This window comes from Desmodus rotundus, chromosome 7 (genome assembly GCF_022682495.2).
Source record: "Desmodus rotundus isolate HL8 chromosome 7, HLdesRot8A.1, whole genome shotgun sequence".
NCBI lineage: Eukaryota > Metazoa > Chordata > Mammalia > Chiroptera > Phyllostomidae > Desmodus > Desmodus rotundus.
In genome coordinates this window covers 74,466,687-74,494,316 of record NC_071393.1, presented here as the reverse complement: position 1 = coordinate 74,494,316, position 27,630 = coordinate 74,466,687, and the positions used below count along the sequence as shown (strand labels likewise).

Genomic DNA, 27,630 nt, shown 5'->3' with positions numbered 1-27,630 from the left:
TTTGAAGAAGCAACAAGAATCAAATCTAACTTAGGACAGCAATGTTTTCAAAAGTTCAAACTAGAACTTTCCACGAAGTCCTGAAGATTAATGTAAACTACAATGTAGTATTCAAACATGGAATGCTTTAATCAGTCATCGGATTTTCAACCTCGTGTTAGAGTAGAACACTAAAATTATTTCTTTAGGCAGAGGGAGCTTACTCTCTGAATGAAATATTAAATGGAGATTAAGTTATTTAATTGGCAGATAATGATAGTATTTTATAAGTCATGTTCCACCCTGCAGCAGTCTTACTTCATCAATATGGATACTACTTTTATCTCTTAATCATGTCTAACACATAAATGCTATCCAAATACTTTAGTTTTATTATGTGACCTGGATGCTTTGCTAACTGCAGTTCACAACATAGGATAAGAAATTATTATACCTTGAAGTAGTTTGTCGAGCTCTTTGGAGCCAGTTGTAATCTGTATGATCTCTGATCGCCTTTGGTGGAACTCTGTTGCAGTGGTGAAACCCATTGGAACTAATTTAGCTGCCTCAGTCTGGGAAAAACAAGAGATGTCAAATCAACAAAATAAGCTTACCAAAACAAGAACCAGGCATACGGCAGGAAGAGACAACATCTAACAAATTTCCGGTATTATTTCTCTTTAAGAAGCCATCAAAATACTGGTAGTTCTAGTCCTAGATTTATTTTATCTCTCTGGCAACTAAAGGATAAGCTAACTTAGGGACTCCATGAAGATTAGCGTTTAAATCGCCAATTCAAATAATACATTCATGTACTTAAACTTCCCCATCTCGGTGAGCTATACCTTTTATGTTTTACTTTATCTGAGATATTTATATTCTATTTTATAGTTACTGATAAGTCTTCACTGATCAGTCTATCAATTGATTCCAAGATTGAAAAATAAATGCATTCATAAATATGTGGGAATTAAACACTATACTCCTAAATAACCAATGAATCAAAGACAAAATCACAAGAGAAATTAGAAAACACTTTGAGATGAATAAAAATGAAGACACAAACACCAAAACTTATGGGATACAGAAAAAGCAGTGCGGAAGGAGAAATTTATGGCTGTATAGGCTTATATTAGAAAAATCTTAAATCAATAACCTAACCATCCACCTTAAGATACTGGAAAAAGAAGACAAACTAAATAAGCAGAAGGAAGGAAATAAGATTAGAGCGTAAACTAAGATGAGAGAGAACAGCCCTGGCTGGATTGCTCAGTTGGTTAGATCATCCTTCTGATACCACCAGGGTTGTGGGTTCGATTCCCTGTCAGGGCACATGCATGAACAAGTGAACGTATCGATGTTTCTCTCTCTCCTGTTCTTTTTCTCTCTAATTAAAAAAAAAAAAAAAAAAAAAAAAAGATAAAGGACAGAAATATAATAGAGAATTAACAAAACCAAAAGTTGATTCTTCAAGAAATCAATAAAAATTAATAAACCTTTAGCTAGACCTCTTCCACCCCTCACCAAAAAAACCTAAAATTAGGAATGAAAGAGGGGACATCACTAGCAACCTTACAAAAATAAAACTATGCCAACAAATGAGATGACTTCGATGAAATAGGCAAATTTCTAGAAAGACTAAAATCACTCAAATAGGAAAAGAATCCAAGTTAAGGAACTGAAGTAGAGCTTGAGTCTAAATTCAGTAAAATAAATTGTCTGAGTTTGATTCCCCCCCCAAAAAAAAATCTGAATAGATCAAGAGCAAGACATTAAACTTATATTTAAAAGCTTCCTCTAAACTTCTCTATATACTTAAAACTTCACCTGAAAATTAATTACAATGGTTATATCATAGCTTTGTGAATATAATTCATTGCAGAATCAATGGTGTGATAGACATATAATTCTTTCACTAAAGTTCCAATGTTAATACTATGTCTCTCAAAGGTTTCTACTGTCAAATTCTAATAAATTCTGTTTTATACTCCAGCATTTTCAAAATCATGCTCCATTTTACCTTGCTTTTATATCTGAGGCACGTTTTTTCTCTAGTATTTTCTGACTACCATTTCTCAAATTTTCCACCCCTCAATCTTACTATGTATTCTACTGAACCCTCCTTCCCTACTGCAAAGATCTCCTTTCCTTCTCCAAACTGGACGGTCTGCTCTCTAGGCTAGCTACTGTCCTGATCCTTCCTTCACCAAGTACTTGAGTTGGAGCCACTCTAATGCTGATACAATGTTTTTCTATCTTCATTTTGGTGAAGTGTATCCTCAAGTAACTTCCTAAGAAAAAGCATGTAAGAGAAAAACGTTCTGAATTCTTATGTTTCTGAAAATGTTTTATTCTGCCCTAATAGTTGATCAATAAGGATGGAACTGGAGAGCATTATGCTAAGTGAAATAAGCCAGGTGGTGAGGGACAAATATCATATGATCTCGCCTATAAGTGGAACCAAATCAACAAAACAAACAAGTGAGCAAAATATAACCAGAGACATTGAAATAAAGAGCAAATGGACAGTGACCAGAGGGGAGGGGAGAGGGAGAGAACAAGGAAAGAAGGGAAAGGGTCGCCAAGGAACGTGTATAAAGGACCCATGGACAAAGCCAAAGGGGGAAAGTGGTGGCAGGTAAATGGAGACAACTGTATGTGAACAATAAAAAAAAAACTAAGGGCTAAAAAAAAAAAAAAAAAAGATTGCTACAAATAGAATGCTAGGTTTAAGATTATTTTCTCTCAGAGGTGTAAAGGCACTGCTGTGCCTGCTTCTACCATCCACTTTTCTGATAGGAAATGTACTTTCTAATTGTGTGTTCCTTTAGAGATCACTTACTTTTTTCTCTCTGAAATCTTTCAGAATCTTTTCTTTATGATTGTACACTGAAATTTCACACTGATCTATCTAGGTGTTGTTCTTTGACACTCTATGGGTCCTACTACATAAGATTTCTGCTTCCCTTTAACTATGTCAAGTTTTCTTATATTATTTCTTTGAGAATTTCTTCCCTTCTTTTTCCTGTGATCTCTCTTCCTGTAACTTCTAATTTCAGGGTGAATAAAGATGAATGAAAATTATAAAATAAAAATACCAAAGAGAGGGGAGAAAAAGCTAAAAAACAATATTGTAATCTATTTAATATATGCTAAAATATTTAGGGAGAAATGTACTAATATCTTCAACTTTCTTTGAAAAGCATAAAAATATCAGATAGACTGGACTACTGGATACAGATGAATAGATAGGTGATAAAACAAGTATATTGAAATACTAATGGTATATTTTAGGTGATGGGTACATGAGTGTTCCCTGTATAATTCTTTCAGCTTTGCAGGAAGTTAAAAAATTTTAAAGACTTTATTTATTTATTTTTAGATAGAGGGGAAGGGAGGGAGAAAGAGAGAGAAACATCGTTGAGCAAGAGCTACATCCATCAGTTGCCTCTCACACTCCCCCACCTGGGGACCTGGCTCACAATCCAGGCATATGCACTAACTGGGTGACCTTTCAGTTCGTAGGCTGGTACTCAATCCACTGAGCCACACCAGCCAGGGCAAGTTCAAAAATTTTAGCAACAGCCCTGGCCGGGGTAGCTCAGTGGGTTAGAGCATTGTCCTGATATGCCAAGGTTGTGATTTGATCCCAGGTCAGGGCACATAAAAGAATCAATCAATGACTGCATAAGTATGTGGAACAAATTTATGGGTTTTTTTCCTCACTAAAAATCAATCAATAAAAAATATTAATAACAAAATATTGAGAAAACTCAGGAGATGCTTTACCTTCTTGTCATTTTAACCCCTACATATTCTAGTCTATGAGCTCTTAAGGGAACAGAATATTATAACCAAAGTGAAATTTGAAGTAAAAAACCATGCAACTGTCTAATCTTGCAGAGCTTTACTTCTATTCCTATACTTAACATAATAAACTTGTTTTCATCTGTGCTAGGTAGAGAAGTCTTTGGAAGTTTTCAATAGCCAAGAACTACCAAACCCTTGGACACAAGACATAAAATGCCAAGTAAAAGGAAAATATTACAAAAAATATCCACGCTGAATGTATTGGTGCGATGATAGTGTTGCCAAGCAAGGGAGAAAAGCTCAACAAAAGCCAATAACAATTTCTTTAAATTTTGAAAATGTGGAAAAGGCCACAGGAGAATCTGGCACCTTCTGAATGAATTACTTCATTCACAATTATCTTTCTCTCTCAACTATATAGATTTTGATTTATATTCTGAAAATGGATTTCTTTTCTTTAGTTTCCTCTCATCTTCCATCACCATATATTTGGCCCTTATTACCCTTTACTACCCTCCTTCCCTCTGGTAACTACCATTCTGTTGTCTGTGTCTATGAGTTTCAGTTTTATATCCCACTTATGAGTGACATTGTATGGTCCTTAGCTTTATCTGACTGACCTATTTCGCTTAGCACAATATTCTCAAGGTCCCAGATCATGTATCATAGAAATGTATACTTGAAACCTATATAATCTTATTAACCAATGTCACCCCAATAGATTTAATAAAAAATAAAAAAAATAATTCTGGAGACAGTTTTATTTCTCCAGTGTGACAATGGATATTCTTGCTGAGTCTCAATTCCAAATATTTTTGGGAATGAGAGGGAATAGCCATAGTACTGAAGTAATCTTTAGTCTTTAAAAGTAAACAGCACAATCTTTACTCATCAGAAATTCACAATATAAAAGGTCTGAAATCAAGAGGACAAAAATACGAAAAGACACATCTATATTATTTTGCACATCTCATTTCACTTATTACAGGTTTGTATGTTTTCACAGAAGCAGAACATTGATTTGATTTCTAAAACTAAGGTCTGACAAGCCATAACTAAAGATCCTCTCAGGATATGTTCAGTCACAAATTCTGATGTGAAAAAAGAATGAACAAATAGCCTTTAGGGACACCTACTGGCTTAGCCAATATCACAATTTTCAATGAGGTATTAGGGACTGAGATCTTACTTCCAATAAAGTCACCATTCAAACTTTATTTACTTGAGTAATCCAATAAGTAACATCTTTCCTCTAAGGGCTTAAATTAAGAATTACTAATTATTTTGAGCCCTGACTAAATTACTATTACAGAGTGGTATTTAAAAAATGGAGTAACAGCCTGCCAGTGACTAAAAATTCAAAACTCTTAGTACCATACTCAATAAAACAGAATATACTGGTTTGTGTATATATTTTATGTGTGAGATATTAAATAAGTACACATAAATCTCAGACACTGTCCATTTGGCTAAGTTACATAGCAGAACTACATGCAGTGATGCTGTCCAATAACAAAGGATAAACTCTTTTGAAAGATTCTTCAGCTTTTTTAAACAAAGATTTTATTTATTTATTTTTAGAGAGAAGGGAAGGGAGGGAGAAGGAGAGGAAGAGAAACACTGATGTGAGAGAGAAACATCAGTCCTTTGCCTCCCATATGCGCCCCAACTGGGGGACCAGACCCGCAACCCAGGCGTGTGCCCTGACTTGGAATTGAACTGGCGGTCTTTTGCTTTGTGGAACAACACCCAACCAAATGAGCCACATTGGCCTGGTCAGATTCTTTAGTTTTTAAAGATTATTTTTCAGAGAAAATTTCCATAAAACTCTATGTGTTATGTTGATTACTAGAATTAATACAGACAGTACTAGCTTTATCTATCTTTCTCAGGTTGTTAAAAAGGCCTAATGATAATATATATGAAAGAGATGGGATTTCAAAATTAAAGTGCTTTATCAGAAATTGAATTACTACCTCATTTTGGTTAAGCCAGGAAAATAACTTTCCGGTCATTTATTAAAGTTAAAACAACAACAACAAACTAAGCATATGATTTGAAGTCACACCCTCTTTTCATTATTAAAATATCTTGCCTGTGATTAGTTGATTAACAGATTATATACACTGACAGCCTAATTAATATGGCTTTAGTACTCAAGTAATAAAAACAGCTTTTCTATTTAAAAGTAAAACATGTTTATTATAGAAAATGTAGAAACTTCAGTAAATTGAGGCAAAAAAATTGCTCACATTCTTACCATCCAGAAATAGTATTAATATTTTAGTGGATATATCCGCAGTGTAAGTGCTATACATTTATACACATTTTTAAAAACAAAAGTCAAGCATGTATGTACCATGCACTCACACATTCAAACATACACGTTTTGTTAACATTTCTTATATCAGGAGCATTACCATCCTAAGTCAATGAATATTCTTTGAACTTGTTTTTTGTGGCTGCTTTCTAAATAATATTTCTAACGCAGGAGATCATAAGACTTAGATAAGGTATATACCACTCACTGCTGGTGGGAGTGCAAATCGGTAGTCAATTTGGCATAATTTATGTCATAACCCACAATACTGCAATCCCTTAGAGAAAAATCCCAATTTAGTCAATAAGGTACATACAGAGATAATTAACTGGTAATACAGTCACCCTTGGAAAGAGGACTAGGATGACACAACAAGGGATGGAAGGACTGCCACCTTTCACTGTGCACCCTTTTGTACTACTCCTTCTAATGCCTCCCTAGGTCCCATAAACAGTACTTACCAGAATTTTGTCAGCTTTGGCTTCACTAATCCCCTTAATATTTATTAGCTCTTTCTTTGGTGCATAGGCAACAGCCTCCACAGTATGGAATCCAGCTTCTTCCAATTTCTTTACATCATTGGCATTTATGCCACATTGCTGCAAGTGAAGAAAACCATTGACAAATTTCTCATCTGTGTAATGTGGACACCTGCCCTACCAACTTCACAGAGCTGTTTGGAAGAACTGTGATATTACATGCAAGAGTTTTGAAAAGTGTGCCATACATATAAGGTATTTAATTTTTTTTTAATTATCAAAACCAGGAGTTTTAAACTAGCACCATCTCATGTATAAAAAAGGACTCATCATGAATTGGGATTAAACCAGTAACTTCCACCACTGGAAATAAAGGTGTCAATCTTTTATGACTAAGAAGCTAAATGAACCCTGAGACCCTGGGTTCTAAATGACAACTTTAAGCTAGTCTTTCCCAATATATTCCACATCAAGCACACATAAATAATGGTATATTTTTACACTAAACTGGACCAAACAAATGAGTCTGCCCCAGAGCTGAGCAGAGCATTATCTTAGCATATCAATACTCTTTTTGTAACACAATGACTAAAAAGCTCTCCTCTAACAACCAACAATGAGGATGGGAAAGCTACTTTTGGCAAGGACTTATATAACACTTCTCAAAACAAACCACCCAAAGTCGCTTCTTTCACCCTATATTTGAAGTCAGCTTTGGTTTTATTGGCCAAAAAAAGCATGACTTCTGGGAAAGTATGAGTTAGTGGGGCGGGCGGGGGGGGGGGGGGGATGTACATGTATTAGGGAGTCGGGGAAGGTTTGTGAGATGAGAATGATATCTGTCCATAGAAACCATATGTGCTATTAATATTTAGGCAATAGGCAATACACATGTGGATATAAGGATGCTCTTGATACCGAAAGTTATGACTCTGAATTCTGTAATGTTTATCACAAACCAGTTTAAGTAACTTCTAGAGTCTTGAAGCTCAGCTGGGGATGGAAAAAAACATGCATAGAGAGAGAGTAGAATGAGGCTTTCTCTGCTTCCCCTCCTACTTCTTTCAGCCCATGTTAGTTGTACTCACACTGGCGCCTCTGCACAATGAGCAGAAACAGTGCAAGGTCCCAGCTCTGGCGTTTGATGTTCTTGTGCTGAGTACTGAATTAGGGCTTGGCTCTTACACCTTAGCAACTACAAGCCCTTCTCCTTGCCCACGACAGCTGTCTTGCTAGTAACTTCAGCACAGCCTCCCTGCATCACTGGCCAGGCCTCTGTATTCCCTGGACAGTAACTTTATACTTAGTACAAACAGCACAGATTCACAGGATCCTAGGACTTCTTAGTTTCTTTTCTTTTCTTTTTTGTCATAATTTACTTTTTTAAAAAATTAATTATTTTTATTCAGTTACAATTGTCTGCATTTTCTCCCCATCCCTCCACCCCACCCCAGCCAGTCCCACCTCCCTCCCCCACCTCTACCCTCCCTCTTGATTTTGTCCTTTAACTGGAACATAATCAACAAAAGAAAAAAGCAAACAAAATATAACCAGAGACACTGAAATTAAGGACATTGTAACAATAGCCAGAGGGGAGTGGGGAGGGGGTAGTGGGGAGAGGGGTCTATAGGAGCTACTATAAAGGACACAAGGACTTCTTAGTTTCTGACAATCCAGCTCTGAGAAACAAAAGTGATAAAGTAGGAGGAGAATTCTTGACAAAAGAGATCTGCCCTGGCATGTTTAGCAACTATCATACGCCTTTCCACAGGATCCTTGACAACTCTTCTGAGAGCTCTAATTTGGGTCTTAACAACAGGTTAGTAAACCAATGGCTTATATAAAGGTTTTGATTTCTCCAAATAGGTAGAAGAATCTATTCCAGCTTTAAAATTTCCAAATTAGCAACTAAGTGCATACCTCTAACCGTGATATAGGTTGTGGGCCAAAGCTCTCTTCTTCCACTGAAGTATCTGCATTTGCTTCAAGCTGCATCTGCACTGCCATCACTTGGTGTTCAATACTGAAAAATACAGATGGCCATCAGGAGGAACACTAGAGAAAGTACAGAGCTGCAAATTAGTTTTGCAATAAATCTCTGAAGAATAACCTCTTAGGCTTCTGCTGAGCTACCCATGGCAAGAAAAAGAACAAATCTCTCACCAGTTTTCCCTTCCATCTAGCTAGCTGTAGCAGAAAAACTGTAGGGAAAGCAAGGATTATTCTGCTTCTTAACAATGCATAGCTTAACTAGATCAACTATGTCCCTGTTCCCCTGCTTCATATTCCTTGAGGGTAGGGACCAAGTCTTATTTGTTTGCATATATCCCATAATACATTTTAAATATTAGGTGTTTGGTAAATATTTGGTAAATGAATGCACTTTCCAGAACTCTACTTAAAAACAACTTGATGAAAGGTTAAACTGCTTCAGTTCCATTGTTCCCTTCCAGCAAGCAGGGATTGGAGGTGGTGGGACAGGAGTGAAATGACGGTACAGAATGACTGTCCACAGCCCCCATTCCTGATGGAGAAACAGTGGACTGAGGTTAGAAAAGTACTTCCCATCTTAGACAAGGATCATAGCTTGTAGTTATGCATTTTGCTTCTAATGGGAGTGTATGAAATTTAAAGATCACCATTTTAATGAATTCCAGACCTCAGGAAATGCACAAATGAATAAATAACAGGCAAGTATGCTGCCCAGATGGAAATCTTCCATAAAAAGCGTACTTAAAAGTCTGGTTATTATGATAAAGTTAAAATCACTTAGGTTGAAAAGAACTGAGGACAAAAATATTTTTAATTATATTTAAGAGGTGTTATTAGTAAAAATGAACAAATCTTAAAGTCCACAAGAATAAATGGCCTTAAGTCACACCAAAAAGATCTGAACAATATAACAATCAGGATAAATTTAATTCAAAAGACAATATATATGAGAAGTCCATTCTTAGAAACTTGACAGATGACCGTTTGTTCTTGATTGGCTCAGGTATTGATCTTTTAGAAGGCAGTTTTAGCATAATGTGAGTCCATGATAATTTCAAGTATCAAAATCACCCAAATGCAATTTAAGCTTAAATCTCTTCCTTCATAATTTATGAAAAAGATGGCACTGCAGAATAGTGGGGAAAGGATGGTCTTTTCAATAAACAGTGCTGGGTTGATTGGATAGCTTTATAGAATAAGAAAAAACCAACAGGAAAAATCTATTTCCCATTTAGATTATAGATCTACATGTAAGAGGTAAACAAAGCTTTTAGAATATAGGTGAATATCTTCATGACTTTGGGCTAATTTCTTGATTAGATACATAAAGCAGTAACCTACAAGGAAAAGACTGAAAAACTGAACTACCTTTAAACAGAAAACTTCTATCTATCAAAAGACACCATTAAGAAAATGAAAAGTAAAACTATAGTGAAGGGAGACAATATTTACATGTACAACCAAGGGTTGATAACTAGAATATATAGTAAAAAACTCCTGCCCTGTCCGGGGAGCTTGAGCATTGTCCCAATATGCCAAGGCTGCAGGTTCGATCATCAGGGCACACACAAGAATCAACTAATGAATGCATAAATAAGTGGAACAACAAATTTATGTTTCTCTTTCTCTGAACCAATGAACCCACTCCACACATACCAAAAAAACCAAAAATAAAACCAACAATTTCAACAACAAAAAACTCCTCCAATTCATCAAGAAAGCAAACCAAAAGAAAAATGATTTGATTCCTGGCCAAGGCACATGCAAGAAGCAACCAATGAATACAAAAGAAGTGGAACAACAAATTGATTATTTCTCTCTCTACCTTCCTCTTTCTCTAAAATCAATAAAAAAATAAACATAAACAAATGTTCAACATCATTAATCAGAAAAATTAAAACAAAATATTACTATATACCCAGCAGAATAGCTAAAATTAAAAAGATTGACATTATCCAGTGTTGGTAAGTATGTGAAACAACTAAACACTCATACAGTGCTGTGCTGGTTTTAGTGTAAATTGGTACAACTTTGGAAAACTAGCATAAATGTGAAAGTTGAAACAGACAAATGCTATGACTCAGGAATTTCACTATTCTATATTATTAACCAACTGAAAAGTATACACGTGCACCAAGACATAAACAGGAATGTTCTCTCAGCAGCCTTTCTCATACAAGCTAAAAAATAGAAACAATCCAAGTGTCCACCATGAGTAGAATAAGGAACACCAACCATATAGCAACAATAAAGCACTGTTGCACTTCCTGAAAGTGACCACAGGTGACCTCTGGAAATGGTTTGCCATTCACTTGGCCCACAAAACCCCGCAAAATCATGCAAAACATGAGGCTCAAATCTTCATGTTCTCTTTAAGAACACTCGTGAAACTGCCAAGGCCATCAAGGGTATGCACATCCGAAAAGCCAAGTATCTGAAGGGTGTCACTTTACAGAAGCAATGTGTGCCATTCTGTCGTTACAACGGTGGAGTTGGTAGGCGTGCACAGGCCAAACAGAAGGGCCCGACACTGGGTTGGTGGCACAAAAAGAATGCTGAGTTTTGCTGCACGTGCTTAAAAGTGCAGAGAGTAATGCTGAACTTAAAGGTGTAGACGTGGATTCTCTGGTCCTTGAGCACATCCAGGTGAACAAAGCTCCCAAAATGCAGCGTGGCACTTACAGAGCTCAAGGGCGGGTTAACCCACACAGGAGCTCTGCCTGCCACACTGAGATGATCCTTCCCGACAAAGAGTGGGTTGTTCCTGAACCAGAGAGGAGGTTGCACAGAAGGAAAAGATGTCCCAGAAGAAACTGAAGAAACAAAAACTTATGGCCATGGTTTTAAAAAAATTCAGCATGAAAAAATACTAATAAAAGCAAAAGCAGAAAAAAAACCCCTTACTGTTATGTGCAAAGGTACGTATCAATCTACAGACAGAATGTTAAACAAAGCCAGACATAAATACGTATAGCTTTACTTAGAAGAGCATTTGAGATCTTGCTTCCTGGCATATATGTCATCAGTTTGGCTCAAACTCATGTAAATACCATACACACACAAACACATTATTACTTAATTAAAGTTCAGAAACAAGCAAAATTAGTCAATGGTGTTAGAAGTCAATAGTGGTTACCTTTGGAGAGAAGGGAGAGTAGTAGACAAGGGGGCACAAGGAGGCTTCTGGGGTGCTGAGAGCATTCTATTTTTTGACCCGAGTGGTAATTATACAGGTATATTCATTTTGTAATAATTCATGGAGCTGTATACACTTTTGATTTGTGTTATCTATATGCATATTACATTTTACTTCAGAGGTTTAAAAAAGAAAACTCCAGCTCACTACAGATCATTCCCTAGGTATCATATGAATGGTCTTCCAATTAGATAATGAAACTATGTTTTTGACAGCTGGAGTAAGCAAAACATGGTGTAATGGAAAGAGGGCTGACCAGAAATCCGGTCACCCTGATTCTAACATAGAACAGCTGTGGTTTTCAGTCTTTACACCTCTCTGGATCTCGGCTTCCTCGCCCACGCCCAGAATATGGGCGTCGGAAATGAAAAGGAAGGTCTCAAAGAGGCCCCTCCCAGCTCTAAAGACGAGTCAGCTTTTGTATTCGCCATGTCGAGCTCCTAAGGTCGGTCGGGCTCGGCACGGCCCTGCCTCACTTGCGGCGGAGGGGCCCCACAAGCCGAGTGAGGGACCACTGGCCCGGATCTCGGTCTGGCTAACGAGGCGATGAACCCGGCAGTGGAAAGGGACCCCGTCTGTGCCTGACACACTCACCTGGGCTTGCAGCGCTACTGGCTCCCGCCCGGCACGCGCCCGACCCGGGACGGACTCCAGACGCCCTAGCTTGCGCCGCACTTCTCTACCCTCTTACTCCCACCTTCTGCACAAAACCCAACCGAGTTTCAGCTCCCAACTACGCGCCGCGGGGGACGCCTCAGCTTCTCCCAGGCCTCAGTCTCCCGCGGTAATGCGCGCTTTGCCCGGCGGGTTTCGTAAATCCCGCCAAACCCTCTCGGGTAGCGTCACGCTCGCGTCAACGTAACGTCTCCCCGCCCTTCTCGGATCCGCCTTCTAGCCTGTCGGGCAGCTGCTTGCCTACCCCAGAGATAGGCTCCTGGAACGTGAACTTGATATTATGGACTGCCCTCTTCCTTTTACCTCTAAGGACTAATTCAAAGTTTAGGAGTTGCTGCCTTCTCAGTTACAGATCGAGTACTACAACGATCAAGCGGGAGTGTGGTTGGCCCGAGACTACATCTCCCAGTATGCACCGCGGCGGACGCGGCGGGCGGAGCTCCTCTGCGTCTCGGAAATAGCCCGGCCCTAAGAGCTAGCTACCTTGGATAAATTAACGGATCGTGAGCTTTTGGAGCTTGGAGTGACTCTGAGACTCTGACTTAGGCAAGTTCCCAGAGCCAGGCGCTTTCCAGGCCCTTGGAGGTGGTGGAGCTGAGGAAGCTAGAGTAGAGGATGAAACTGGAAAATCGAACTGGTGGAGGCAGAAAAAAAAAAATGGCTGGAATATTAGTCAAGCTGTGGTACTATGCTGGAGATTTGCAGGAGTCCAAAGGAAGGAGGCATTGATTTTGAGAAAGTAAACTTATCATGGTTTACTGGAAAGTTTGAGCTGTTATTCCGGTTTTTAAGGGTGAATAGGGTTTCCCTGGCAAAGAAGCACTGGACGACATGCAGGTAACAGCATTATGGATATAGAAATTTAACAACATGGTCAAGGAATAGTATTGTCTGTCATGGGAGGGAACGGATTTTTTTTCATTTTTTGGAAGATTTTTAAAATTTATTTTTAGAGGGGAGGGGAGGTAGAGATGGAAAGAAACATCAATGTGTGGTTGCCTCTCCCAGGTCCTCTACTGGGGACCTGGCTGGCAACCCAGGCACGTGACCGGGAATCAATCCCGCTACCCTTCCCTTAGCAGGCCGCACTCAATCCAGTGAGCCACACCAGCCTGGGCTTGCCGTCATTCTTTAGGTATTGGGGAAATAAATAATTTTATGTGTTTAAGCAGACAAGTTAATATGGTTAGATACATTTTTTTTCTCCCACCACTACTTCGTATTTGTGGAGTGCTTCAAAGTTTCATTTAATTCTCACACTATTGTTTTGCGGCATTGAAGGCTAGATTTCGGGAGAGACAGCAAAAACTGTTAAGGAATCTCTTGCAATATTTCAGGCAAGAGATGCAGGCTTGAGTTAGAGCAATGACAACAGATTCAGGAAGTATTCTCGAAGTACAATCAATCTAACTTAGTGATTATAGATAGTACCTGGAGACAATAATGAGTTGCATGTCATACCAAAGATACCCGCATTTACCTCCCATTCTTCACACATACTCCTCAGAGCATCTACAAATCCATAGTCCCTTTTGGCTGAGTGAAGTCACATGACTTTGACCTTTACTAAAATTAAACTTCTGTGGCTTTGTGGATGTTAAACCAGAGAAACCCCATCTGCAGAAAGATTACGAAATTGAGACTAAGAAAGTGGGAGAAAGTATAAGAAAACAGTTTTGAATTCTGATTGCTTTCTAGATCTCTTGTCCAGTTTTTCAGGGGCCCAACACCACTTACTGCTCTTAGGTCTATGAGATACCCTTACATTCCAATAAATCTCCCTTTATTCCTGTGTAAGCCAATTTGAGTAGTTTGCTGTTCCTTTTCTACAAGACAACCTACTAATAACTTGGAAATAAGACAAAGTAGATTTCTCACTAATAGTTAAATTACCAACTCATGAGTATATTTATATAAATGTGTAATTGAAGTTTTCGATATATCCTTAATTATAACCTAAGAGATCTAGCTGAAATCTCAAGGAGGCAACCTCTGATAAGACCAAAACTCGGTCAGCAGAAACCTAATCTTTTGCCTGAAGAAAAATAATCTCATCAGCAGAGTTGACCTGGAACATAGAAAGGAGAATTAGGAAAGGGAAACCCAGTGTCTAAGTGAACCATTTGAGTAGTGCAAGGATGATTTGATATTAGGAAGTCTTTTATTATAGGTGACCATATTAATAGGTCAAAGAGAAAACAGCCATATAGTCAATTTCATCACTTTGAAAACATCATTCAGTAAAATTCAACATGAGTTCCTGATTAAGGTGAAAAATCGTTTCCTTAACATGATCAAGAAAAAAATAGACACCCTAAATAAGCTGCCATTATCTTCTTACTGGTGGAACATTAGAAACACTTAAAAAGAAAGATTTTATTCATTTTTACAGAGAGGGGGAAGGAGGGAGAGAGGGAGAGAAACATTGATGTGAGAAACATTGATCTGTTGCCTCTTGGACACACCCTGACTGGGGACTGAACTTGCAACCCAGGCATGTGCCCTGACTGGGAATGGAACTGGGGACACTTTGCCTTGCAGGACTATGCCCACCCAACTGAGTCTTACCCCAGTCAAGGCAGAAACACTTTAATTAAAATCAAGAACAAAACCGTCTATAGTCAGTATTATTTACTACTGTTCAGGCAGTGCCACTGAGTGTTATAATAAAATATGTAAATGTTGGAAAAGATTTACAGATATGATTATATACCTGGATAGTTTAAGGGACAAATAAGAGATTACAGTAGTGTAACTAATTACAAATACAAAAAGATGAGAGCTTTATTAAGTGTTAACAATAACAAATTAGACAATGTAATAAAAAAAACCTCATTCACAGTAGCAACAAATACCATAAGTAACTAGGAATAAACTTAAAAACATTCAGGACCTACACAGAGAAATATATAAAACTATGTTTCCAAAGAAGGCGGCTCAATATTATAAACTTGAAAATTCTCTAATATCAGTAAATTACCAATAGAAATCCCAATGGGATTTGTGGCAATCACTGTTGGTTGCCTACCCAACAGTCATAGCTCTTCTTTATAGCTGAAAGAACCTAGTGTGTGGAAAGATGCTCAATACTTAACTTTTGGATGACTTTGCCTTCATCTCTATTCTTTTATGTATGGTTTGAACTTTTGGTATAAATTTGCTTTGACTTTACAATAATTTAAAAATTGTAACAAAAATATAAAATGCCTTGAAACAAACTTAATGAGAAAAGTGCACATCCTATCTGAAGGAAACTTTACTATATATTAAATGTTATTATAAAACTACCATTAGAAGGTATTTGTACAAAAAAAGTTAGGTCAATGGAACACAATAATTATCCCAGTGTCTTTAGTTTCCCATTGCTGGCTTAACAAATTACCACAGATGTAGTGGCTTAAAAGAACAAAAATATCTTAGAGTTCTGGAGGTCAGAATTCCTAAATGGGTTTCACTAGGCTAAAGTCAAGGTTTTGACAGAATTGTGTTCCTCCTGGAGGTCCTAGTAGAGAATCTGTTTCCTTGCCTTTTCGTTTGTAGAGGCATCTGTATTCTTTGGCTCAGGGCCCCTTCATTTTCAAATCCAACAATCACTGACCTCTGCTTCCATTAACACATCTTCTCTCTGACATCTGCTTTCTTTATAAGGATTCTTGTGATTACATTGGGCCCACCCAGCCAATCCAGGATAGTTTCCCCATGTCTGAGATTTCATCCAGGCTTTAGGGAAGCCTAATGAACCACTACTGCAACTGTTTTTGATGCTAAATTTAATTTCTTTCTGTCCCAGACTATGCCAAATTCTTGGCCTTGATGTTCCCTCATCCTTTGAAAATTTCCCGAAATGAAAAGTTTTTTATGGTGTTCTTATTTATTTAATCCTCACCTGAGAACATACTTATTGATTTTAGAGAGGGGAAGGAAAGGGGAGAGGGAAAGAAACATCAATATGAGAGAGAAACATTGATCAGGTACCTCGTATTGGCCACAACCCGCAACCTAGGCATATGCCCTCACAGGGAATTGAACCTGTGATCTGAGCCACACCAGCCAGGGCTATAGTGTTCTTTTTTTTTGAAAAATTGCACTTAATTATTTTTAGTTTTTCAGTGATTAATAACATTCACATGATCCAAAATTCAAAAAGTACTCAGTACAGTACAAAGTTTCGCCCTTCCTCTGCCCGCAGACACCCAGCTTCCCTTCTTGGAGACAACAAATGTTACCAGTTTATTGTCCATCCTTCCAAAGCTATCCTATAATAAAAAATCAAAATATTGTATGCAAGTAGGTATGAGTGTATAAATACTCTTTTTCACACAAATAATAACACATCAATACACTGTCTTTCATTTTGCCTTTTTCACTCAACTACGTATCTTCATAGGTTCAGATCAGTACATGCAGAATTTCCAACACATAACTTTTCCTTTTAATCAAACAGTATTCATCGAAGGCATGTACCATACCTCTTTTGATGGACATGTAAGTTGTCTATCACCCTTTAATACTGCAATCAATGCCAAAATTTTGTATGTTTATCTGTAGGATAGCTTCCTAGAAATGGAGCTGTTGAGTCAAAGACTAATTGTATTTGTAATTTTATTTTTATTTTTCTTAATTTTTATTGAATCTAGGTAATGGGTACATGGGTGTTTAATTGCACTGTTCTTTCAACATTTCTGTAGGACACCAAGCAAACCTCTTTTCACTTTCAATTTTTTATTTTGAAAAAATTCAAGCCTACAGATTAAAACCAGTGCAATTAAACACCCATGTACCCACCATTACCTAGATCCATCAATTGTTAACATTTTGCTGTATTTGCTTTCTCTTATTTTCTGTCTCACATACATGTACACAAACATATACAGTCTAGCGTTAAAAGCCATTTATAATTAAGTTGCAGACATTTATACCCTAATAAGGACATTCTCCTATAGAACCATAATACTAATCACACCCAAGGAATTTAACACTAATACAAAAATATAATCAATATGTAGTTTAAAGTCAAATTTCCAAATATCCCCAAAATATCCTTAATAGGTTTTGTTTTTTTAATATAAAATTCAATCAAGGATTAAGCAGTTTTTTTTCAAGACTTTATTTATTTATTTTTAGAGACGGGGATAGAGAGGGAGAAAGAGAGGGAGAGAAGCATCAATGTGCTAGAGAAACATCGATCAGTTGCCTCTTGCACATCGCCAACCGGGAACTGGCCCGCAACCCAGGCCTGTGCCCTGACTGGGAATTGAACTGGCAACCTTTCAGTTTGTGGGATGATGATGCCCAATTTACTGAGCCATACCAGTCGGGGCGATATTTTTATTTTTGTTTATGAGAAACGTACGGCTTCAGAAACCAATACTTATATTAAATTCATTACTACTGCCAGAATTTGAAAAAACTGGTGTTTTTGGTGTGATATTGTTTGAAGTGTAATTATTTAATGAGAGGAGTTGAGAATATTGCTGTAAGGCATCCTTCAGAAAGATGGAAACTGCCTAGGCAGAAATACGGTATCTTTCTAAATATCTCTGTATATTTCTATCTCCTTACTACATCACAAACAAAATCAGTATTAATATATTTACATATATGTACTGGGCCAAAATCAATGATCTTTCCATACAAAATTATACTTACTAAGAAAACACCAACAGACATTATATAATAAAAGGAGGCAAGGCCATCAAGAAAAAAATGGCAAACTATCCAACAGTTGAGTGCTATTGATTTCTCTTAACATTTCTGGAATGGAGAAAAAGGAGGATGAGTACTTTGTAGACAGACATGTCTCTATTTTAGAAATATTTGTTAGGAAGAAGCTAGGAAACCTGTTTTTGTCAGTGGTTATACCTCCTCAGGGCTTGTGGTAAAGCAGAGAGCACCTCTTTAGTTAGGAGAAATTGTTCCTAAGTGCTCTCTACTCCTTACACCTTTAGTAGAAGTTGAGCAAGTTGATAGCATGCTATTTGAGGCCTTTCATTATTCCTGACTGTAGAGCTTTAAAAACCAACCTAAAACTAACTAGAAAATCATCAGAAGGAATTTTACTAGGCTACTTTCTAGGACCTAAAGATGAAGATTAAACAGCAATGGAGACTTTAACATAGTATCATTGAGTGTCCCGTGCTTTGTTGTTATAGCTGTGGTCCATGGGTCTACTGGTAGAAATCGCAGCCCTGAAGCAGATCTTGGTAAATTTGCTTGACTACATTCTTTAGGTAGTTGTCCTCCAGTGGCACTTTAAATAGAAGGGCAGAAATTTCACTGTGGCTGGAAAGAACAAAAGATTAATTAATTTTTCTGGAAACTTACACTTATCTCCATTTCAGTGGAATTCATATTTTTGGGTACAGTCTCTGAGTCTCCCGAGAAGCACAAATAAGGATTTCTGGAAATAATTAGACTAGTCAGTTTGAACTGAGATTCTAAACAAAGCCTAAGAACCTATTCTGTATGTAATTGTCAGTTATCATGACCTAGCTGCTTTCTCTGGCTATAAAATCTAGACTGTGGGACTGCTGGTATTTGCTGATGGATTTGAAGTGGGCACATTCTAAATTTGGCCATCTTATAATCTGTTAGCAGTGAGTCTAAAAATTCACACAATATATTGCAGAAATTAAATATTTTTAGGCCTGGCTCCACAAGCTAATTGAGAAAAGCATTATGACTGCAGTTTTGTAAATGATTATTGTATTTTTAAGGCCATAAAAGTTGTTCATATATGACCTGGGCTAAGCTTATACAGGACTTTTCTCTTTCTTTATTCCTATTTTAGGTAAGAGAGTTCAAAATTGGAGCAGGTATGATAGAATAGGCCAGTGGTCTCCAAAATTCCCTGGAGATAGCAATGAAGGTCACTGACTTTAAAAGAACAAATTCTTCAAAATGGAAGTCAGAGAGAAGTAACATTTGGCTCTCACTATGGTCTATCCATTTGCTGACCACTTTGAAGATCTTTCAAATGATCTAACAAAAATAAAAAAGTAGTTGGAAGCTCTATCCCACTGGCCCTTCACTCACCTGATGTTTCCAAGATGATTTTTAATGGTGAAAGGTAACAGGACAGATGGATAATGGGCGGAGAGAGAAAAAGTTATCTCAAACTTCGCAAATGCTGCTGAGCTGGAGAATAAAAGCCTCAATCTGTAAAAGACAAAATCCTCAACTGAAAATACAAAACAAAAACAGAATGAAACACAAATATATTTTCCTTTTACAATGGCATGTAAAACTTTGGTGTACATTATTTCTTGTCCTTATCAAATATACAAAAGGTAAAACATCTGGAACAAAGTATTATTATGATTAATGAAACTCATTAACAAAATATTTTTTAAAGTTTTCTACTACTTACTCTTATGATTGAACTGTGTCCCACCTCCACAAATTCGTATGTTGAAGCCCTAACCCCAGTAGATCTCGACATATGCCCTTATTTGGAAATAGGGTCACTGCAGTTAAAATGAGGTCCTACTGAAGTATCAGGGGTCCCTAATCCAGAATGACTGGTGTCCTTAGAAAAAGGGGACATTTGGACACAGACATACACACAGGAATAACATCATGTGGAGATGAAAGCAGATAGTGGGGTTATATATTTACAAGCCAAGGAATGTCAGATATTGCCAGCCAATCACCAGAAATTAGGAGGGAGGCATATAACAGTTTCTCCTTCACAACCTTCAGAAGGAACCAACCATGATGACACCTCGCTCTCAGACTTCCAGCCTCCAGCACTGTGAGATAATAAAGTTCTGTCGTTAAAGCCACCCACCTTGTAGTACACTTTGTTATGGCAGCCCTAGGGAACTAACACACTTACTCAGTATCATTCACATCTATGTTCATTAGGTTATAATTTGGTCCCCATCTCTTTAAAAACTCAATCTCCTCTCCAAGGAGTCTGCAATGGCTTACTACCATTGAGATTTCTTGAAGCATCTGGGAAAAATAAAAGAAGCAAAAGAAATTATAAAAACATTTCAGTGTTTAGTGGCTCTTTTATAAAGAACTCCCCAAAGTTAACCGATTTAACATACTTATCATTTCAAGATCCATTATTACACATATAAAATTTTAGTCCTGCTTTTTGGGACAGATAACATAATTTGGCTTTCTACACTTTAATCAAAATTTACCTTGGATACCTGGTGCTGTGTTGTACATTTCTTCTTCCAGGATTCCTGTTCCTCAATGTACTGAAAAATAAGCTTATGAACTAAAAGGGAGGAAGGAGGAGCTGTATCCTCTGAGGAAGGAAAACAATCAAAAGCAGGGTATTAATTATTCAAATGTTTTATATAAATATAGAAGCTAGAAATATTATACAAACTAGAAATACATTTCTTCAAGCTACAAGGTGTCTAAGTATCCTCTCTATTTTATTTTCAAACACATAAATCAGAATATATGGTGAACATAAAACATTCTTTTAAAAACTTAAGACTTTTTCACATACAGAATAAAACTTGGTCAAGAGTATAGGGTTATATAACATAAACTTGAGTTTAAATTCTGTCTTTCCTTACTACCTGAGTGATCCTAAGCACAACACTTAATTCTTTTGAGCTGAAGGTCCCCAATTTGTGAAATGGGGAATAGTACCTACCTCATAGTGTTGATGTAAGTAATACACATGCCTGATAAAGAATAAGACTCACAATGGTAATTTTTAGATTACCGAAATAGCTATTATTAATCCTCGCTCAAGATCTAGTAATAATAATTTTAAAATTACTTCTTTGAAAACCTACCCAATATTTGGAACATTACTCTAGCAGTTTTGTGTCTACCACACATTTGTAAGGACAAATTATTATTACTATTATTTATATTTAACTTAAAATGTGAAAGAGTTCTCAAGGAGCAATTTACATTTGTAATCTCCAACATATTTTCTAGTGACTTAAATGTTTTGAACTTACCATCTAACAGAGATTGAAAACTCAGGTCAACAATCCTCCTATAAGCATTGTTCAGGAAAGGGAGACCATCTAGAAAGAACCAGAACAAGGATAGTATTTCCTTTTATTATCTGATTTTAAGCCATAAACAACTCAAGTACTTTAGAACCCTACTCTTTCTAGGTAGCAGGACTTTTTTATAGTGAGTTGAAGGGTTATCCTTGAATCATATTTATTCTTTCTACACTGTAAAGGCTCCCCTGAGACTGCTGAACTATACTGATTGGCAGGCCTTTGAAAGAAATTTAAGGTGTAATACTTATAGTATATTTGTTAAAGCCTCCTCCTTTGACCCTTAACTGATGTGCAAAGATAGTATTATTTTCAGGAACCATATGAAGAGACTATGACCTCCCACACCTGTTATCTTTGTACAAATACAGTAATAATGATTTATGTTTTCAGCATTACAGTAATGTGTTTTAGGTAGCCAGAACAGCTTCGGCTCCTCCACACTCTAGAGTTATCTCTTGTCTCTCAAACTGATTTTTACTTTGGATACAATTGTGACACAAATGATCAATCTATACTCTCAAGAAGCTTACAACTCACCAAGTTATAAACACACCAAGAACTACAAACTGTGATAACCACTATCAAGGCAAACTGCAGGAAGCAATGAGAACATATAAACAGGAGGGCAAGTAGCAGAGGGAATAGGTATAATGAGAGTCTGGTAAAATTTCCCTGAGAAAGTAATAATTAGTCTGAGCTTGTAGGGATTATTAGTAAAAATTTATTTAGTGAAGAGGGGGTGCTAAACATTTGTGTTTCCTCCAAATACATATGTTGAAATCCTAATGTCCAATGTGATGATACAAGTAAGTGGGACCTTTGGGAGGTGCTTAGATCATGAAGGTAGATCCCAGAGAGCTACACTTGGCCTTTGTCATGTGAAGATACAATCAGAAGCATGCAGCCTGGAAACAGGCTGTCACCAGACCATGCTGACTTTCTGATCTCAGACTTCCAGCTGCCAGAACTGTGACAAATTTCTGTTATTTATAAGCTACCCAATTTATGTTACTTTTGTTACAGCAGCCCTAATGGACTAAGACAGAGAAAGCTCCTAGGTATAAGAAACATCAGTATGTAGGTCCTGAGGTAAAATGGAATATGACTGAGGATGAAAGCCCTTAATCTTTTCTTTTTTAACATTTTATTTATTTATTTTTAGAGAGAGAGGAAGGGAGGAGAAAGAGAGGGAGAGAAACATCTATCAGCTGCCTCTAGCATGTGCCCTGACTGGGGACCGAACCTGCAACCTAGGCTTGTATCTTGACTGGGAATCAAACCGGCAATCTTTCGCTTTATGGAACAATGCCCAACCCAGCCATACTGGCCAGGGAAAGGCCATAATCTTTTAAGAAAATAAAAGAAATTCATTGTGACTGCCATGCAGAGAACAGTGTAAGATGGGGCAGGAGAAGGAGTAAAAAAGAGCTTTACAGGCTATGTTAAATATTTTAATCATCAGTCTAAAATAAATAGGTGCATGATTGGATTTCCAACAATCATTATAGCTACAGAAGGGAGAATGAATTGAGAGAAAAGAGAGAAGATCCAGAAAGACCAGCTGGACTGTTACTATAGTCACCTAGGTTAGAGATGACTATGGACAGAAGGGAAGAAAAGTAGTGAATATTAAATTAAAATCAGTAAGTCTTTTTAATGATTTAAATATGCTTAGTGAGGAAGAAAGAGGTGTTGAGTGATTCCTAAGTTTTAATTTTGGACCTGGATGGAAGTTGATAGTATTCATTAAGAAAAGGAATTTTTTAAAAAGTTTTTATTTTATTTATTTTTAGAGAGAGGAGAAGGGAGGGAGAAAGAGAAGGAGAAACATCAATGTGTGTTTGCCTCTCATGTGCCCCCTACCTGGGACCTGGTCTGCATCCCAAGCATGTGTCCTGACTGGGAATTGAACCAGCGACCCTTTGGTTCGTGGGCTGGCACTCAATCCACTGAGCCACACCAGCCAGGGCAATAAAAGGAACTTTGAACGAGAATCATGTTTGGAGGCGGGGAGAGTGTAAAGATCTTAAATTCCAATTTGGTCATGTTTACACATAATTAGCTATGACGAAGTTAATTGTTTCAAGAGAAAGAACCTAAAGATACTGACAGGCAAAGTAGCTAGTACTCTCTCCAATTACCATATAGTGATATCTACCTACTTTGATAAGCTCACCAATACACATAGGACTTCCAATTAACTTTTAGGTTAATTGAAGTACAAAAGTACAGTCAAGAGTCACCAGCCATTAGAGTAAATTCTGCATCACAAAAGACACAGAAAAAAAGGAACTCAGAGTAAATAGATGTGAATAGCACGTTGATTCAATAACCGAAAATGTCAAATTTCTACTGTCTAATGTAATTCAACAAAGGGCAACTGTTACTAGCTGAATTTTTATTTTACTCTTATCTAAGAAAATAAAAACATAATTCTATTCTCACTAATTGAGGTGACAGCCTCTTTTAAGATTTTTCAGCAGTGCTTTCATTATGTCAATAGTTATTATTGCATTAAAATAAAAATGAGTTTAGCCATATACTTTCCTGCAGAGGAATTATGTTACTTTTGCTACTCACCTACTGGCTCTCCAAAAATGATGATGAGTTCTATTGTATCATAAAGAAAGGTGAATACGGCTTGATCATCACTCCACTCGAGGACATCCCACTCCGACAAGCTGGACAGATAAACAAGACAAAAAATATGAGAAAAAAGAAGAAAGTTAACTTCAGGTAACCCCCAGATAGTACCAGCAACTGCTACTAGAGCTTTTCTACTAAATTGGGAGAACAATTTTAATTCAAATATTGTGAATGTACAAACATGCTTTTGAAAGAAATAAGAATCCACTCAATCCTGAGTTGTACATCAGAGAAAAACCAAGTCCAGGCGATACAAAGTGTTAAATATTTTAAAATTATAATTACATAGCTCTCTCACCTTGTATACTTTCAACTTGAGTACATTGACTTTTTCTGTTGGTTAAAACAGTGATATATACTACAAACACATGTCAACTGTTCTAGTAGGTTTAGATAACCACAAAGGCATAGGATAAAACACAAACTAACGACACCAGCTTTTTCTTACCTCAGCTGATCCAGTAGCTCTTCAGTTGTATTTATTTGTTTTTGTACAAAGTCTATTTGAGCAAGAGTTTGCTCTTTCTGTACCTCTAGTTCTAAGAGATTTCTGCAAAAAAAAAAAGCAAGCGCCAAAACAAAACAAAAAACCCCAGAAAGGTAAGTCCATTGTTAGAAAATTCAGGCTCTATTAAAAGAAAAGGTTTATGACAAAAAGTCACATTCTAGATGGCTCCTCAATGAGGTGAAAGTCATCCATTTTTGCACTCTCAGGTGGGTTTTTTGGGGGATGAGCATTAATCTAGAGCATGGGTATAATTAGGAAAGGCCTAAATCAATGGCTCTCAAAGTAGAATTCATGAACATGTCCTTGGGGGTTCTTTAAGATTATTAAAATTTATATTTTCATTTTGATGATAAAAATATAACCATAATGCAGATTGAGACTGCCCACCTTAAAATGAGACAGGTCATAATTTCAGTGCTTTCATTTGGTTTTGTTTAGTTTATTAGATCTAAATAGAACTGATGCTTTATTAGTTATTTTGCTAGCATCAGTTTAATATCAGCCAAACATTATCACCTGTCAAATTAATGTTGTCAATAGGAATTTTACCAGTTTTGTCATTATTTATATTTATATTTGATCTCTTCTAGTCTTATAGTTAAATAAAATTCATGAGTCTGACATACACATTTCATATTAAACTTAATGATACTTAAGTATACTATAAAAAAAGGTTAATGCTAGGTTCATTTTCCTTAAAAGGATCCTGATATTATTTAAGCTTCAGAATTATTGCCTTGAATTAATGCTCAATAAACAAGGGTGCTTAGAAAATACTGTCAACCCTAGGGTCAAGGTCAAAGCTCTGAGTCAATAATCATGCCTCCAATCTTGTCAGTTTCTGGAGACAGGAAGTGATTTAACCTTGTGAAGTCTAGCATATTTTCTAACAGTCAAACTGAAGGCTGACCTTTGAAGCTCTTCTTCTTCAGTTTTCAATTGTTCCAGTTCTTTGAAAAGAAAAATAAAAACACATCTATCAAAATGGACCCATTGAGATGTTGCTACAAAAATCATCTATTTTTTGAAAATTCTATCTCATTTTAATCTCACCTAAATAAATAAAATCAGAACAGAAGGGTTTTTCTCCCCATTTATCTCCTTAATTAATTCAATTACCTTTCTCTGCAGCTCTGATTTCAGAATCCCATTCTTCCACAAAATTGTCTTTCTCTTCATCCTCCAAATTCTTAGTTTCTAAAGTAGACAATGTGCGTTAGAATAACCAGTCAAAAATAATTTAAAAACTGGACTTGAAAAGAATAGATGCTTCTAAAATGAGTTGTTAAGAATATATGACGTGACATAAAAACAGACAGACAGATGAATGGCACAGAATAGAGAGCCCAGAAATCCATGCTTTTACAGTCAATTAATATTTGACAGAGGAGGCAAAAACATACAATGGGCTAAAGATAAATTGCGTTAGGAAAATTGGACAGATACATGCAGAAAAATAAAACCAGACTCCTTTCTTATGCCATAAACAAGAATAAATTCAATATGGATTAAAGACTTAAATGTTGGAGTTGAAACCATAAAAATCCTAGAAGAAAATATAGGCAGTAAGATCTTGGACACTGCTTGTAGCAATATTTTTTTCTGAAATATCTCCTCCAGCAAGGGAAACAAAAGAAAAGATAAACAAATAGGACTACATCAAACTAAAAAGTTTTTGCACAAAGGAAACCATCAACAAAATGAAAATACAACCCACTGAATGCAAAAATACATTCACCGATACATCTGATAAAGGATTAATATCCAAAATTTATTTAAAAAACTTATAAAATTTAACACCCCAACCCCCCCCAATCAATCCAATTAAAAAATGGGCAAAGGACATTTCTTCAAAGTGGACATAGAGATGGCCAACAGACCTATGAAAAGATGCTCAATGTCACTAATCATCAGAGAAATGCAAATTAAAACTACAATGAGATATCACCTCACACCTGTCAGAATGACTATTATCGATAAATCAACAAACAAGTGCTGCCACGGCTGTAGACAAAGGGGAACCCTTCTACACTGTGGGTGGGAATGCAGATTTGTGCAGCCACTGTAGAAAACAGTATGGAGATACCTCAAAAAATTAAAAATGGAATTGCCTTATGACCCAGCAATTCCACTTCTGGAAATTTATCCAAAGAAACCTGAATTGCTAATTCGAAAGAATATATGCACCCCTATGTTCATTGCAGTGTTATTTATAGTAGCCAAGATGTAGAAATAGCCCAAGTGTCCATCAGTAGATGAGTGGATAAAACAGCTATGATCCATTTACACAATGGAACACTATTTGGCCATAAAACAAAGAAGAAAATTTTATCATTTATGACAGACGGATAGACCTTGAGAGCATTATGCTAAATGAAGTAAGCCAGTCAGAGAAAGAAAAGTATCATATGATTTCCCTCATATGTGGAATCTAATGAACAAACTGAAGTAACAAGCAAAATAGAGACAGACTCATAGATAGAGAGCAGGCTGATTACTCTGGGTGGGAGGGCTGGGGAGACGGAGGGATTGAGCAAAAAAGAAAAACAACTCATGTACACAGATAACAGTGCGGTGATAGTGGGTGGAGGTGGAAGAAGGTAGGGGGGATAACCAGTAGTAGAAAAAAATACAAAAAATGAACTATGAAAAAAAGAATATTTGACAAACACCCATCTTTTCCCCACCTTTACTTGCCAATAAAGCACTGAGATATAATTATAATTTCATACAAAATTTGCTTCTAGTAGCAGACAGCTGAACTTTGAGTCACATAGCAATAATCTCCAACAGTAGCTTTTGGGCCATTCTCAGTTGGAAATTGTTTATATAAATTTGCATAATCAAAGTTATTGTTAGGCAACAACACGGACTAAGCAGGAACAGATATGCGTGCATACACATGTACAAATTTTCACTAAATTTATTTTTAAAACCTTGTAGTCATCCTTAAAATCCTGCTCCCCCCATCCAAACCAAGTTTAGATTTTTACCTCAAAAATATTTTTTGAATCTTTTTTTCTTCACCTCCC

The 27,630-nt window shown here is 36.7% G+C and overlaps 2 protein-coding genes across 5 annotated transcripts in view; both read right to left on the bottom strand.

Moving 5' to 3' along the window:
- The window catches only part of RAD51 (RAD51 recombinase), a 31,147-nt gene extending 18,315 nt beyond the window's left edge, over positions 1-12,832 (bottom strand). The window contains exons 1-4 of the mRNA XM_024568025.4: positions 12,371-12,832; positions 8,509-8,611; positions 6,571-6,708; positions 434-551 (exon numbers count right to left, since the gene is read on the bottom strand). Coding sequence (XP_024423793.1) covers positions 434-551; positions 6,571-6,708; positions 8,509-8,595 — 343 coding nt within the window. The 5' untranslated portion in view covers positions 8,596-8,611; positions 12,371-12,832. The remainder of the gene's footprint in view (positions 1-433; positions 552-6,570; positions 6,709-8,508; positions 8,612-12,370) is intronic.
- Positions 12,833-17,348: 4,516 nt separating this feature from the next.
- KNL1 (kinetochore scaffold 1) overlaps positions 17,349-27,630 on the bottom strand; it is a 66,118-nt gene continuing 55,836 nt past the window's right edge. For all 4 annotated transcript variants that reach the window (XM_045201932.2, XM_045201934.2, XM_045201935.2 and 1 more), the window contains 9 exons: positions 25,718-25,795; positions 25,509-25,548; positions 24,539-24,640; positions 24,025-24,125; positions 21,391-21,459; positions 20,605-20,714; positions 20,289-20,407; positions 19,487-19,609; positions 17,349-18,733 (listed from right to left, as the gene is read on the bottom strand). In XM_045201932.2, the coding sequence (XP_045057867.2) occupies positions 18,619-18,733; positions 19,487-19,609; positions 20,289-20,407; positions 20,605-20,714; positions 21,391-21,459; positions 24,025-24,125; positions 24,539-24,640; positions 25,509-25,548; positions 25,718-25,795 (857 nt within the window). In that variant the 3' untranslated portion in view covers positions 17,349-18,618. The remainder of the gene's footprint in view (positions 18,734-19,486; positions 19,610-20,288; positions 20,408-20,604; positions 20,715-21,390; positions 21,460-24,024; positions 24,126-24,538; positions 24,641-25,508; positions 25,549-25,717; positions 25,796-27,630) is intronic.